The sequence below is a fragment of the Spermophilus citellus genome, assembly GCF_964194105.1.
Source record: "Spermophilus citellus genome assembly, chromosome: 6".
NCBI classification, from domain to species: domain Eukaryota; kingdom Metazoa; phylum Chordata; class Mammalia; order Rodentia; family Sciuridae; genus Spermophilus; species Spermophilus citellus.
In genome coordinates this window covers 39322371-39338133 of record NC_138187.1, presented here as the reverse complement: position 1 = coordinate 39338133, position 15763 = coordinate 39322371, and the positions used below count along the sequence as shown (strand labels likewise).

The 15763-nt window shown below is 51.2% G+C and overlaps 1 protein-coding gene across 2 annotated transcripts in view; it reads right to left on the bottom strand.

Moving 5' to 3' along the window:
* Window positions 1-15763, bottom strand: part of MAD1L1 (mitotic arrest deficient 1 like 1) — a 356498-nt gene that overhangs the window by 216276 nt on the left and 124459 nt on the right. For both annotated transcript variants that reach the window (XM_081297224.1, XM_081297225.1), the window contains exon 11: window positions 2016-2160. In XM_081297224.1, the coding sequence (XP_081153350.1) occupies window positions 2016-2160 (145 nt within the window). The remainder of the gene's footprint in view (window positions 1-2015; window positions 2161-15763) is intronic.

Here is a 15763-nt window from a genome sequence, read left to right as displayed (position 1 = left end):
TCAGGGCCTCGAAATAGCTGCCCAAGTGAGAATGGGTAAGCTACGCACCCACTCACTATGGTCACATTCCAAGGGCCCTGGGGCCATCCTGCAGAGAGGGGAAACTGAGACCCAGAGAGACTGAGAGGTGGTTTTGAGATCCCAGGGAAAAGCCAGGCTCCCAGACCTGAGTTCCCACTCCCCATGCCACAGGAAGGTTGCCTGGTCAAGGTGCCCACCAAACAACCACACAGCCTGGCTCCCCCCATCCCACTCTGAGGGCCCAAAGCCCCTCAATAGCCAGCACTGCCTGGGCAGCCCATGCTATGCACCCCCTGTTGCAGGGACTGAGGGAGCCCACTCCCACGGCTGCTGGACCAGGTGTTCATCTTGGCCTGCCTCCACATATCTGTATGCTGACCCCAAAAGCAGCTTTTAGATGATGAACCTCCTTCCTCTCCCCTGGTCTACACATGCTCTCATGAACAGTAAATCCCTCGGGTCTGCACGTTAACTTCACACCAGGTAACTCCTCCCGCGTCCTCGCAGCAGTGTTTTCAGGAAGCTAGCAGGAAGGGGCGGGTGCCAGTGAGCATTATCACTGCTGCCTCATTCCCACTGGACTAAATCCTGTGAGGCCCATGGCCATGTAGTCACATCACAGGCACCTCATACTGACACCAGTGGACAAATGTTGGACGTTTGGAAAGAAGGGAGGGTGACTAAGGCCCAAAGCCTTGCCCTGGGAGGCTGCAGAATGGCTACCCAAGATCTGAGTACCTTCTCTCAAGGAGCAAGGTCTTGGTTTGAGCTACCTATGAAGACACTTTGGGAACTCACCTCCCTGGGATCCACCTGCAAGGCCAGGGCTCCCAAGTTAGCCTCTGGAGCTGAAGAGAGGGTCTGGCCTCCACTCAAGTCCTGGGAAGCCCTGCATGATGCCAAGACAAACATGAGGTCTTCTTTGCACAGATATCTAGGGGCTGCCAAGAAGCGAGCAGAGGCGGCCAGGGAACAGCAGCATGTAGCAGCTGAAATATGACTCGTTTTCTGAAAGCTTCATAAGCAGGGGGTTCCAGAGATAAAGAACCTGGCTTTATCTGGATCACTAGATATGATCAAGAGCTGGCAGACACTGTTCAGGTACGGCTTCTGGTACTTCCTGGGCACATCCCCTTTCCTGGGGCAGAGTGGGGGGCCAACACAGCTCCCTCTGCCCACTTGACAGCAGTGTGGACAGGTGGGGAGTCTCTGCCCAGCAATCTGATGCCCCACCCTTACACAAAGTGTGCTTGGGGACAGATTTGGCCTTTTTCTTCCTTGCCTTTTGAAATTTCAATGTCCATGGCAATGTTTTATTAAATAATACTCACCAAAAACCATTTGTGCCTGAGTAACATTGGCTTAACACGCCAGATGTTGGAACCCCTCAGGCAAGAACAATTAGAAAAGGCACAGGAGCCAGACAGAACCACTGAGCGGGGAAAACAAGTGTGTCCCATCCTGCACAGCTGGAAACAGGGGACCAGCCTCATTCTACACCCAAGACCAAAGCCCACTTCACTTATAGACAGTGAAGGATGGGAAGGCTGCCTTGCTCATTGGGTCTCAAGGATGCTGACCCCAGTCAGGGCCCTGCAAAAGACCAGCGATTACACAAAAGGCTCCACCAGGGTGTGGCACCAGGCCAGGAGACACGGGTTGCTAGAGAGAGACTGCGAAAAGCAAGGCCCCCTGGAAATACAGGATTGAGGAGACCCTGGCACTCCAAGGACTTTCCTGACAATTCAGGGTAAGAACACACAGCCTAACCAAACTGCCTGATCAAGCTGCCAAGATGCATCCTCTTTGGCAGAAGGTTTGTGCTGCCCAGGCAGTGATTTCCAGGCAGTGGCATGCTATGCTATTTGAGACATGAGGGCATAGACCACTGGCAGCAGCCACACAAAAGTCTGCACAAAGGTGTGGTGCCAGAGAGAAAAAGACAGGTGTGCAAGTGGTGGGGCAGGCCTGGCTGCACTTCAGTGGACCTGTACCTTGGTCAGCAATAGAACACGCTTCTGGAGCCTCCGGGCCAGTGCCTCATGGGTCTCCCGCTTCTTCCTCTCCTCTAGCAGCTGGCTACTGACTTGCCGGACCTCCTCCTGGAGCTGCTGCTGGGCCTTCTCCAGTCCCCGGGCACTGTGCAAGGAAGACAAAAGGGGAGTGATAAGGCCTGATGTGACCACCCCAAGGCCCTGGGATGAGTCCCCACAGCGAGCCCCACCAGGATGCCCTAAAATAGAGCTGCACGTGCAGCCGCCTCGCTGTCATTTCCTCACTCCTGAATAGCTACTTAACGCCTTTCAGGAGTTTCTGGATTTCAAATAGACGCCCAGGGTGATCCCAGCACACGGCAGGAGGGGGAGGGAAGCTCAACTCCACACACAATGGGAAAAATTGTCAGCCACGCAGCGCTTCAGGACGGGACTTCTGAATGAGCTAAATTGCCAGCACAAGCACTTCCCATGTGAATCACAGTTGGCGCAGATGTGCAGCATGGAGGGGGCTGCACAGTCCCTAAGACTTTCTGCCCATCGAAACCCTCGCGGCCACACACTGGGCCTATAGTGTGGGAGAGACCCCAGGGTGCAGCCAGGCTGAGCCCTCTCCCTGCCTCTGTGCGGCCAGCTGATGTTTCCTGCCTGTCTCCAGCTTCAACATCCCCCTTCCCTTTGCATCCCCACAGCCTCTGTCCCCTCATGTCTCCCCAGCATCATACCACCTCCAGATGGCCTTCTGGTCCATCCTCTGGCAACACATCTCTTCAGACCAGAGAAGGCAGGAGCTCTCCAAGCAGAGGGCAACCTCCCAAAGTATGCTTGGGAGAGCCATGACCCCTGATCTCTCAATGCCACCAATTCCCCCACAGCCATGCCCAGCACAGGCATGAAGCTGGCTGGTCCTTCAGAGGCCGGCTCAGGACCCTGGTGAATGCTGTCAGCACCAGGGAACTCCAGCCAACGCTTAAGGGTTCCTAAGATCCACTAGGGAGGGACAAGCAATGGTCATGATTAAGGGAGTGAGTGAGGCAGGGCCAGTGCACCAGGAGGGCACATTAGCATGTGAAGAGGGAGCAGGGTTTATCTCCTTCACTGGCAAAGATCTTTTCCCAAAGAAAATCCTAACCAATCCTTGAAAATAAAACATGAACAGGATGATAGGGTTCTCATATAAGGTAACATTCATAACATTTATGAGAGGTGACAATAAGAATGATGGGGCCACTTTGAAATTTTGAAATTTGGGGATGGGCTGTGAAGGACATCTGCAGTCTGAGATTATCCTTGGCATCCAATTATTTCTATTTGCTTTGATTACATGATTTCAAGGAAACCTTAACTCACAAGGGCGATAGATAACGATTTCTTTAGAGGTGGTCTCTACTGCAAATTTTTTCTCTTTCACATGAATGAGTACTTACTGGATTTTCTAAATTATAATTTAGTAAAATTCTTTAAGCAGCAAAAATATAACTTGAAAGTGAATGTGAATCAAAGATTTACGGAACTTTCTAAGGGATCTGGTAGCGGCCTTAGTCCCATTGAGTGTGGCAGGGAACACTGGTGTAGGCTGCCCGGGACAAGCCAACCAGAGGCCTGCAAGACCATGGAAGCTGGAACCAAGGCTCAGAATCAAGATGCTGGCATTTCATTCAATAAACCCACTCGGAAAGCCTGGCACTGATCTCTACTCCAAATGCAGAGTCAGCCACTGCCACCTGCACCTCTAGGTGCTCCATAACCAAAGCCATAGTATAAAACAAGTGCAATTATTCACTGGAAACAGATATATTAAGAGGCTATTTTGAGTTCCAGTTCAATTTAAAACTATTCATAGACCAATTTAATAATCAAGAACTGTGAAATCGACTCTTGAATCATTGAATTCAGGTGGGGAGGTTCACAAGCACCTTAAATCACTGCTCCAAAGTGGGTAATTTAATTAGAAGAATGGTAGCATTCGATCTGCTGTTTGAAGAGTCATATACACAGAGGAAGGAATGTGGCAATGCGTCTGTAAGGTGACAGGGCACAGTACGACACTGGATAAGGTTGAGGGGTAAGAAAACACTCTGAGAAGTTGTCCTTAGCACAAGGGGGTTAGTGTAGGCTTGAAAAGAGAGTGACAAACCCCACGTCCTACACACTAGAAGCACAACATCATCATATCTGTGGGGAGAGCTGGGCCCTCCCCACCCACTGCAGTTGCAAAGGGACACGAGGCCATGCCATATCTGCTATTCTTTTGTGACCCTAAGGACCTGTGCTTGGTGCAACAGAGTCATGTTGCAGGACTGGGCACCAGGAACCCAGTACCAAGTCTGAGCCAGATACTAGCATGACATAGATGGGCCCCAGCCACTATAGGGAGGAGAGGACACCAGGCATGGAGATGCCCTGACCCAAGCCTTCTGCCCAGATCCAAGATTCCCAAGTACACAGCAGCTGCAGGCGGTGGCAGGAGCTGTGCTCCATGGCCCCCACAAGAGAGAACGGGGCCTCTAAGGGGTAGGGTATGACACCCAGGTTGGAAAAGCTCACTCACCAGGTCACAAAGAAAATCCATGCTCTCTCAAGACCAAAATGCATTTCCTCAAGTGAGAAGGAAAAGAAATAAGCCAGAAGAATACTCAGTCCTACAAGAGACTCTAGTAGGCAAGACAGCATCAACTGCAGCCCACTGCCCTGCCCATGGCAGGGGAGATGAGACCTCTGAGAGCCATCAGACTGGGCACAATCACGGTTCCACATCTATTGGGCAGTTGCCAGGGCAGTTATCTGGTTTCCAAATTTTCCAAGAGATAAACATAGACTTAAAAACCCCACTTCAGCAGGTGATAGGGAGACTGAGTTCCTGAGTACTCTGCAGAACCTCACTGGGGGTCAGGAGCACTAGAAAAACAAGAGGCATTGAACATCCAAGGGCCTGCCTCATGGACTCCACCCACATGGATCACATGCACAGAGAGTTTATTAATGCAATGTACAGTTAACCAGACATAAACTGAGTGATACAGAGCAAAAGGAACAATCCAAAGACTGTGGGAGGCAACAACTGGACAGCTATAATTCCTTGGACTTCATGACAAAAGGGAAAGACTGAAATAATTAAAATCTGGAAACCTCAGAAGAGGGACCCGTGGTATAGAGCATTGATGGTGTTTGAGCCAGGTGGGAGCCCTGCAGGGTCTGGGCCCAGGCCTCTGAAGAGGGCCAAGCTTGCAAAGGCTGCTGCTACTGAACTCTGGAAAAGCTGAAGACTGGATACAGCTGCTGTGTGGTGATAAGGAAGTGTCTGAAGGAAAGGAAGGTGGCCACAGGCAGGACAAGCCAAGGGCAGGGCCCCAGCCCCCTCCCCCTCCCCCTCCTCCTCCTCCAGTCTGGCCATGTCTCTCTAGTACCCACTATGGGCTGACGAGGCACCAGTCAGACAGTTGCAGAGGGCTGCAGGTCCCATCACCGCAAGATGGAACACAGAGAGGGGACTCTGAGAGGGGACTTTGCAACTGGCAGCGGTGAAGACAGAAAAAATGAGTGCTGTGTTCTCACATCAGGAGGCATACTGGAAGGTACTGAAGGCACAGAGGCAAAGGAAGGAAGGGCACCACGTGTCGGTGGCAGGAGAAGGGCAGGCAGGAGGTGGTATTCACATCAGCCCAGCAGCAGCACTGCAGAAGTAGGAGCCCCTGCAGGACTCACGGCCCAATAGGAGGTAAGTGAGGATCAGAAGGGAGACACAGGGCAGACAGGGAGGGGCCTACACAAAGACTCAAGAGGATGAAAGGGAGCAAAGTCAGAAAGCAGGGACAGCCCTTTTGGGGCCTTTGCTAGGCCACAGAGGTGAGCCAAAACTAGGTCAGTAGAGGGCATAGGCAAGAAGAGACCGGCTCTTGCTTATAAAACAGAAAACAGTGTGGAAGAGTGTTGTTCACGTGTTCCAGGGGCCGGTCCTGTCGAAGCAGGAAGAGGCAGAGTACTGTGGGCAGTGAAGGGACAATTTCGCCTGAAGGCCCAAGACAATGAGAAGGACTAAAATATGGTGAAAAGAGGGAGGTTGGCCCCTCCTCAACACACACACAGAGCCCAAAGGCTCCCAAGCAAGTTTCTCAAAGTGCTACTGAACCCAAGGATGCAGGTGGGTGGGACAGTAACCCTGGATCAGAACAGGACCTCTCCGTTCTGTCCCACAGGCTCTCTGAGGGCCTCCCTGGCTCAGAAGCAACTGGGTGACCAAATCCCACAGCACTAACCCACACCAGTTCCCAGGCTGCGGGTCCATCCCCATTGGGAAGCTCCCTCTGTTCACGCTCAGCCTTTCTTCTAAGGGAAGAAGAGAGAGCTCATAAAAAATTAAACTTCTAGCTCCATGCTAAGCTGAACTCTAAGGTCAGCAGTATTTCCATGAGCCTTTGGGAGTTCAAAACAAAGCTCTTGGTGCTTCAAGGAGAAGCTGGGCATGTTTATCGATCGATGCCTTTTTGAGGCGGCATCTAGTGAGAGAAACAGTCCATGCTTTTGAGAAGCCATCTTTGTAAGTGGCAGGCCACTGCAGTCCACTTTTATGAAGTCTTCATCAGAAACTCAGGCTAAGAATATCCACTTGAAGGAACAAGGAAAGGACACAAGAGACTCCAGAGTGGCAGGAGACATTTTCACAACCTTCTCCAAGAGACTGCTGGCTGCGCTTCTTCCCTTGCTCGGCCCAGCATGTCACCAGCTCTGCTGTCTGTCTTCTCACAGCTCCAGCCCGGCAGCCCAAGCACTAACAGGGCAAAGAAAGGACATGTGTGCAAACAGACACTGAGATTCCTAGACAACATGGCCACCACGAGGGACTGCCTCTGAAAAGGAGCAGGGCAGGAGGTACAGTGCATCCTGCGTGCTTGGGATGAGTGAGGGGCTGCATAGTCACAGTGCCTGAGCCCTGCCTGGTGTGCAAACCCAGGGGCACAAAGGTGCCTCAGTAGCCACAACCAGTCCCAAAGCCAAAACAAGAACTCTGAGCTAAGCACCACCCCTATAATGGACTGAATTTATCTGTGTCCCCAAATTCGTATTTTGAATCTAAATCCTAACATGACAGTGTTTGGAGGTGTAGCCCTGGACAACTAGGTCACAAGGGAAGAATCCTCATGCTGGAATGAGTGTTCCTATAAGAAGTCCCCTGCCTCCCCATCTCCACTCTCTCGCTGTGAGAACACAGTGAGAAACAACACTGAACCAGGATGACAGCTCTCGCCAGGCACCAGTGATCTGCAGGGGCCAAGGACTTTTCAGCTCCAAAAATGAGAGAAAGGAATGTTTATTGTTTGAGTCCCAGACTCTGGTACTTTTGTGATGGGGACCTGAATTCATTACAACCACCTTCTCATCCGTAACACCTGGACAAGAGCTGACACAGGAAGCTTTCTGATGGCTGCTCAAACATTTCCCTGACAGCGTGTGGCCAATCTGTGGGTGGTCTCCAATTGGTTAAGTTACAAATATAATTGCATGGGTACATTGTTTTCAGTAATTGCTCTTTTGCATAAAACTCTGCAGGAAAATATTGATAAAATTTAATTCAAACTGTTGCAAAGTCCTTAAAAACACCTTTATTCTTAGTCATGGACACAGATCAAAATCCACTAACAGTCCTACTATTATGGACAATAATGTACCAATAAAAAATATGGAAAAGACTACTAACACTTAAATTAGGAGAAAAAATGCCCACCAAGAGGACTGTGGATGGAGTTCAATGGTAGACTGCTTGCCTAGCATGCTTTAGTCCCTGCATTCACTCCCCAGCACCACAAAATATAAAAACAACAAACAAAAAAAAAAAAGAAAAGAAAAGAAAAAAAACAGTAACACAAGTGATTTTTGGCATTCTCCTTTTTGCAAATGGGTAAATGCAGACCCACATGACTGAGTCACCTGGGTCAGGCCACTGTGTCCCCAACAGGAAACAGCAACTGCTTGCCCTCCACAGCCTCTCATTACTCTGTGGATGACCAAGTCCTGGAGCACCACGGCAGTGATGGCAACAGCCAGAGTCAGCCCAAGTCAAGCCACCCACCAACTGGTGCCATGCCATATGCCTACCTCAGGGATAAAATGCCCCAATCTCTCAGGCCATGCAAGGGTGCTGACCTACCCCAGAGCCAGGCCTCTGGTCTGGATCTGTTGCACTGTTACCTACACAGTCCCCACTGTGCAGAGGAGGAGCAGGGCACTATGACATGGCTCCCTCCCAGCACATCAGGAAATCTCCAGGAGCTGAAAGAAATTCTAGAACTCTGCTTGTCTAGTGAGTAGAAGAATCAAGCTAGGAAGAATCATAGGCAGGATTAGGAAATGGAAGACAGGGTGAGGGCCAGCGGTCCCACCAATGAACAATGAACTAAACCTGGAGTGCGTGCCAGGCCCCCATCCTGGGCCCAGAAGACAGCTGCACACTCCATCAAGATGGGCACTGACAGATAAGAGGATGTCAGAGTCTAATAGACAGTGAGCTGATCAGCAGTCCAATGGGATGGGGCGGCATGATGCTCTGAGGCAGCAGACGAGACCCCAGAACCACTGTCTGCCAAAGGAGCTTGAAAGGGGCAAAGATAAATAAGGCTAGTCTCAGTGAAGTGAGAAAAGGGTGCTAGGGGATCCCCCCAACAACTGAGGAAAGGGCAAAGGAACAGTGAACACAGATAAGAGCAGAGAGGACTGCCTGCGGTGTTGGGGATGCCTGCTCCAGGTGGTCTGCAGGAACAGGCAAAAGCAACGGGAGACAGCAGCTCGGTTACAAGGGGCGAGAAATCTCATACTCAGAGCCCTCCAAGGTGAAAAGACTACTTGGTGAGAATTTCTCCCAACAAAGAGACCACTGTGGCTAGCCAAGCACTAGGACGGGGCCCCACAGAGAATCAATGATGACCAGATTTCAGAAGACTTACTTAAGATTTCCAGGTGAACCTGGGCTTTATTTCTGGCTGGTGTAGCCTGAAAAACAAGTAACACATGGACAGGAGACTAAACATTCTGCAAAACAGGAGGAAGAAGCTGATCATACCCTTTCCAGGTGGGCACTCACCTGGAGATGGAGTAAGGAGCTCCCTTTCTCCAGCTACCTCCAAAAGAAGTTTTAGTTTCCAAGTTATTGTCAATAAAGAATAGGTCACAGCACCCAGCACAGAGGAGCTCATAAGTACTATGGGCAGTAGGAGCCAGTGGCCCAAGTGTGCCCTGCAAGAGGTCTCAGGGCAGTCAGGAAAGCAGGGCTGCACTCCCCACAGTCCTGCCCTGTCCTCGATGTTAAGGCAATCCACAGACAACTGACCCAGAGTCACGGCGCCCTCCTTTTGGCAGCAGACAGGAGGGAGACCAGAGGTTTCTATGGACCACAGTCCAAGGAAGGGCAAAGCCCATCCAGAGCATGTCCAGATCAGTGCCTTTGAAAGAGGCAATTAGAGTAGAGAGAAAGCGAAGGATAAATGTCTGAATAGTGCTCTCTAGACAGGAATTCCTACCCAAGCCAGCACAAAGCCCAGATAGCCAGAAGGAGGTAGAAATGGGCTTGGTATCTGGGGAAGAGCGGGGCCCAAAGCAAGGACTCCAGGCTCCCACTTAGGGAAATATCACCCAGTCCATGTGCTGGGGAGAGGACCCCACAGGGCCTGCTTGTCCTCGAATCTTCCCATCCCTGTGAAGGGATCAACACTCACCAAGCCCCACCAGGCAGCACCAAGGAGCCTCCCTGAGCTTCCCTTCCCTACCACATCCAGGGTACAGTAAAGCCTCCAAAGAACATTCAGAGCCAAGCTCCATTCCAGGCTCGGGTGTGACTACTCCATGGCCCCCAGGCTACCATCACTGCCCTCATGGACCCAACTCATCCTCCTAGCCACCAAATCGACCCTGAAATGTAAACTCAGCACAGCCTCGTCCCTGGAGCCTCTCCATGACTCCTGCTCACACACTGCAGGAGCACCAGGTCAGGTAAGCCCGCCTCCCCCAGCTGCTTCCCAGGCATCATGGCCACACTCCCTATCCACACATTCACGCCTGTCACCTCAGGCTTTGGGTGGCTGTGCATGCATCCTAGAGAACTCTCTCACCTGATGCCCCCATCAGACAAGCACCTTCCTGCCTACCACCTAGTTTAAGTCACCTTTACTATTTGATCTCATGGCCCCTGTTCTTTCCCCCATGTCATGACTTGCCATATTAACACACATTTATGTGCTTAATGCCTTCCTGCCCTCCTGCATGCCAAGAGGGCAGAGGTGGCAACTGTTCAGATCCCTACTCCACGTCCAAGTGCCGTGCAGAGTGGCTCTTCAACAAATCCCTGTTGTTTCAGTTCATACTGACGACAGGCCACCTCTAAGAAGTGGAATCATGGAATGAAGCCTGTAGCACATCACCAAATACTAGGCTGCTCATGGACATGCCAAGGCGGAGGAGACAGAGTTCCAGGGCTTCAAGAGAACGGTGCAGACAGCAGGTGTTGTGGAATTTACAGCCCATTTGGGGAACAGCAGCAGGAGTATGTCAGGTGGCTCCAGGTGAGGGCACAGTGGGAAAGCAGGAAGCATTCTGCACAGGGTTCTTGGGGCAGAGGACAGCAGGCAGGCCTAGGAGGCTGGCAGGGGCTGAGGAAGACTGTCCACTGGATGCACCTGGCCTGGGCCTGGAGGAATCCTCCAATTCTGACAGAGAGCACTGTCTTCCAGGACAACCTCCCATACCACATGCACATGCTTGAAAGTATGCTGAGTTTACATTTCAGGAAATGCAAGCAGCCATGTTTACAGGGGCTGGAAGGAGCAATACAGCAGACGAGACCCCAGAACCCCTGTCTACCGCTGGAGCTTGAAAGGGGCAAAGACAAAGGTGGTAAAATTTTAGATAGAGCACAGACCAGGCAAAAGTTTCCAGAGGGCAAAGGCAGCACTGTACTGCTGCCAAGCTCCTAAACCCCTTCCCTGCCACGGCAGAAGGTCGTGGGGCGCGCGCGGGGGGGGGGGGGGGGGGGGGGAGGGACATACATATATTCTTTCTTGTGAGTAGGTCAGGTCAGCCATGGAATCAGTTCCACAGAGGCAGCGTGGCCAATGCAAGGGCTCACATCTCAGGTACTTTTGAGAAGGAAATCAATAGCTGCTTCTGGAGAGAAGCAAGGAGACATGGCCCTGAGATTCCACTGGAGCAAGGGGCCCAGTGAATGCGTACAAAGCCTCATAGAATCTGCCTAAGTAGGCTCCACACACTGACAGACTTCTCCAACCTCCGGCTTCTCACTGACACTCAGAGTCACTGATCTCAACCCAGTCCAGCTGGCTACACCACACTTAATAAGTCACATAGGGAAAGTAGAAAGCAGGTAAGTACCCAGCAAGCAGTGGGTCTCTTCACGTGCCTTAATGGGATGGGTAAATCTATCTGTGTCCAGTATGTCGGGTGGCTCCTTTGTAATGAGCTGGTGGAGATGCACATCCCAACCCCCTTTTCTAAATCTGTGCAGGACCGAGGGTGGCAGCAGAGGTGGTCAGCAGGGTTCTCCTGCACAAGTATGCTGACCTCACCCCGGGGCAAAGCCCTCAAGGTTACAGGATGCCACTGCACATATAATCTTGTGTGGTGTCCACAAGCACCTGAGCAGCTCAGATGAGAAGCAAGCCTGGCCAGGGCCACAGACAGGAGTCATGTCCAGAGCATTGTCTACCCACATGGGCACTCCCATGTGGCCAAAGCCCACAGACTATGACAAGGTTGCCTTTGAAACGAGTGGGGAGAAGGAACCAGAGACACAGAAGGGAGCAGAGGCAGTCCTGCCCCACCTCCTAACACCGTGTGCCCAAGTGCAGACTCAGAGCAGCAAGCTTCCCCTGGCGCCCTCAACGCCTAGGCTCAGCCTGGCACGCAGCTGTCTTTATTTACGCCATCTAATTCCAATCTTAAATGCCTCCAAGTGTCATTACACATTTCTCTGAAAAAAATAAAAATAAGAATCCAAACAGCGGAAACAAAACCAGAGAATGAGAAAAGCAAAGACTGAAATAATTACCAATCAACTGCACGGCCGAGGGAGCAGGCTCCGAAGCTATAGTCTGGCCTCCCGGTCACTGCTCCCGATGATGCCTCTGATGAGTGCTCTGTTCCTAACATCTCATCAATTCGAATCACCAAATTCAATTTGCATTCCCAGATAAACAGAGGCCACCCAGTAAATACTCTCATCTGACCTTGAAATGTGAGAAGGAAAATTGCCCCTTGCAATTTCAATTCGATCCCAAACATAATGCATAACCCAATTTAGTTGATTGGGAACCAACCTGTAATCCCATTGGTGGGGCTGCCTCCAAAGCCAGGGCATTGGGCAGGAGCAGGACAGTAAGCTTAGCCCCCAAGTTGCTGATAAGTGGCTCAAGTCTTTACTGAGCAACTACCATGTATCTTCCTGCCCAACTTTTGGAAGAAAAAAAAAAAGATGTAGATAGATAATTAAGACCATCTGAAGTGATGGCAGATGTCCTGGAGCCACCCAGCTCCAACTTCTGGAGGCAGAGAAGGAGAGCTCTCACGTATAGCATCTCAGCCTTGACGTGCCCGTGGACAAGGTTCTGAGCACATGGCTTTCTATTAGGGAATGCAGAAAAGGAAGACATGGACAGTCACAGAGTCAGTAGGCAGCAGAGCGAGGCTGGAAGAAGGTCATTTATGCTCTTTCACACACCAGAGGTCAGCAAACAGCCCTCTGCTTATTTTTTGTAAATAAAGGTTTATCAGAACATAGCCATGCCCACTGCTGACATATTATATGTGGCTGGTTTCCTGTGGAAGACTGTGTGACCTAAAAAAACAAAAATATTCACCATCTTGCCCTTTACAGAGAAAGGCTACCAATCTGTGGACCACACCAAAGACGTAGAGTTACCAACAGAGCGACAGAAATAAAGACATGAGCTCTACCTTACTGAGGGCCATCCCAACACTGCCAGCATCTCGGCACGAGAGCAGCTCCCAGAACAAGACACTCCTGCCAGCCTGGCCCAGCCACAGACCCCACAAATTCATGAATTCCAACCAAAAAAAAGAAAAAAACCTTGCTAATCTATAACCCACTGCCTCCTCCTGCCTAGTAACTCACTTATACATACATCACTGCCTTCTTGCAAATAGGACTCCATCAAAGGACACGGAGAAGCAGCTCAGGAAAACACGTAGAAACCCCTTTCTCAGTCTCTCTCCAAGAAGGTGTGTTTGATGAAGCAGAGGTACTGAGCCCCTGCCTGGGATGGAGGGATTTCTACCTCATGCTCCAGCTAAGGCCACAAACACACAGGGGAATGATACTTCCCAGGGACGCTGCACCTGGAGGCACAGCTGGGACATGACCTGGGCCTTGGCACAGGGCACCCTGGCTCATTAATCCTCAGCTATCTCACTCCCTCCCCAGCCCCCCAGCCTTCTGAGATCCAGACTCCATCTCCCACCCTGGACACAAACTCAGGAGAAAGAAGAAAGAGCTGCTGTGACCATTTAAGAGAGATCAGGACCTGGGCAAGGGTTGGGGACACAGCAAAGGAGAGAAAAGAATAGCAGCAATGGCCAAGTTCAGGGAGGGTCCAGATAGGGGGCTCTGGGTCTCAACAGACAACGGGCAGATGGACAGCAGTGGCCAGCTGGAGCCAGGGTCTCTGGACAGGACTCCTTGTCCCTTCTTCATCAGACTATGAGTTTAATAAAAATCCATCAAGTTCCCCAAAACAGCTCTAATCATCTGTCATCAACTCCACTCTCAATGCTTCTCAAACTCTCAAAGTGTCTCTGTGTTGGCCAACCTGTCTCCTCCTGACAAGTCCTACATGGAAGAAATACCTGTGGCAGGGCATGGAATGTAGAAAGAACAGAGCTGCCCCTGTAGCTGGGGAAAACACACAGGGAAATCCTGCACTGGGCCAGGGCCACCCCACGCACAGAATGGCAGAGGGCAGCTTCCTTGCCAACCCAACTGAGGACCCCTTGCTCTCCTCCTCCTCTCACTCAATAGGCCAGCATCCCTAAACCTCCTCTGTGTGCTGCTCTGGCTGCTACACAAGACTTGGAAGCCAGTACAGCCCAGGGGATCACACATGTGACAGCCCCAGGATTGAAGACCCAAGGAAACAGAGGTGTGTATGGAGGTGGAGAAGCAATGACCTTCACCGGGTCCAGATATGATCTGCGTCTCCCAAGAGTTCATGAGTTTGTAGCTTGGTCCTCGGGTGGTGATGGGACCCTAAGAGGTCCCAGGTAGGGGGGCTCAGCACTTGTGGGAGGAGGTGGCAGTTCTGCTCCACAAAACTGAGTCCTTCAGTCAGCTAGAGTGCACCCACAAAGGGGACTGTGGGGCTCAGGGCTCTCAGTCGCTCCCTGCTTTCTGGCTTATGACATAGGTTTGCTTGGCCACGAGCTCCTGCCATGATGTGCCATCCTTGCCAGAGGCCCAAACCCATGGTGCCACCTGATTTTGAACTGGAACCTCCAGAAGGTAATCAAAATAAACCTTTTCTAAGTTAGTTGCCTTAGGTATTTCATTACAGTAACACAGAGCTGACTAACGTATGTGGGAACACGGAGGAGGAGGGATGATCAGAACATAGCATGGTGAGTGTGAGATCTAAGCATGTGCGTGTGGAATACAGGAAGGCGGGAGGAGCCCCGGAGAGCTCGGCTGGGGTTCCTGTAAAGGCAGCAATTGCAGCCACCACCCAGGAGGTTGCCCAGAACATGCTGGCACAGAGCTAGGCCAAAATCTCCATGTCTGGGGACAACAGTCCACATGACAAGTGAAAGAATGGCATGTCACACTGCAGGACCAGGCCGAGAAGAGCTCTGAGAAGTGAGGGCACAAGGCTTAATTGAGATTGTGAGTCAAATCGGACAAGCAGTTAAGAGATGAGACAGAATAATCTCAGCAACATCTCTCTCTTTGGAATCACCCAACAGCCCAATTAGTGGCTCTGATGCTGAGGTTCCCAGCACTCGCACGATCAATAGCACCCGCTGGCCAGCAGAGCGGGATAGCCTGTCTGCACTCGACCAGCTTCGATCGGCACCTGTGCTCCATCATAATCCTTCCGGCTGCCTGGCGGAGGCTGATTAACAAAGACCATTCTGCCTGTTTATTCTCCCATTGATTTCACTGTGCTCGACCCAAAGCCCAAACATCAATACCCTGGTGGGTGAGGCACCTTCCCAGGGCCTCTGCAGTCTCTCCTAAGGTGAGGAGTGTCCCCAGCCCCTGTCAATCACATATGCACGGCACAGAGAGCCATCTCTCTGTGTGGGGGACATCGTGGGTAACCAGGGCTAACAGAGTCAATGCTGTCAATAACTAATAAAAAAAAAATCTCCAAAGCATTCCCCACACTGGAAAACAAAAACAAAAGGAGAAAATGAGATTTTCAGAATTCTTAGTTTCTCTTCCACTATTTTTAGTGAGAGCTGGGAGCAGAAGGAGGCATCTGCTGACCGATGGCTATGTCAACACGGCCACTCATTTATTAATCTCACTTCCTCTCACCCCGGGCTCGGGCTTGGAGAGTTGACACTTGGCTTGAGAAATGCCAGCTCTAAGCAGTTTATTTCCTCTTGAACTTTAAGAACTGACTGAGACAGAATTGACCTTTAAAAGGCAGGGTTAGTGCTTGTCGGAACTGCCGCAGCACCTCTCTGCGTATACAACATGAGAGGTGCCAGGCAAACTCCTGTGAGCGCAG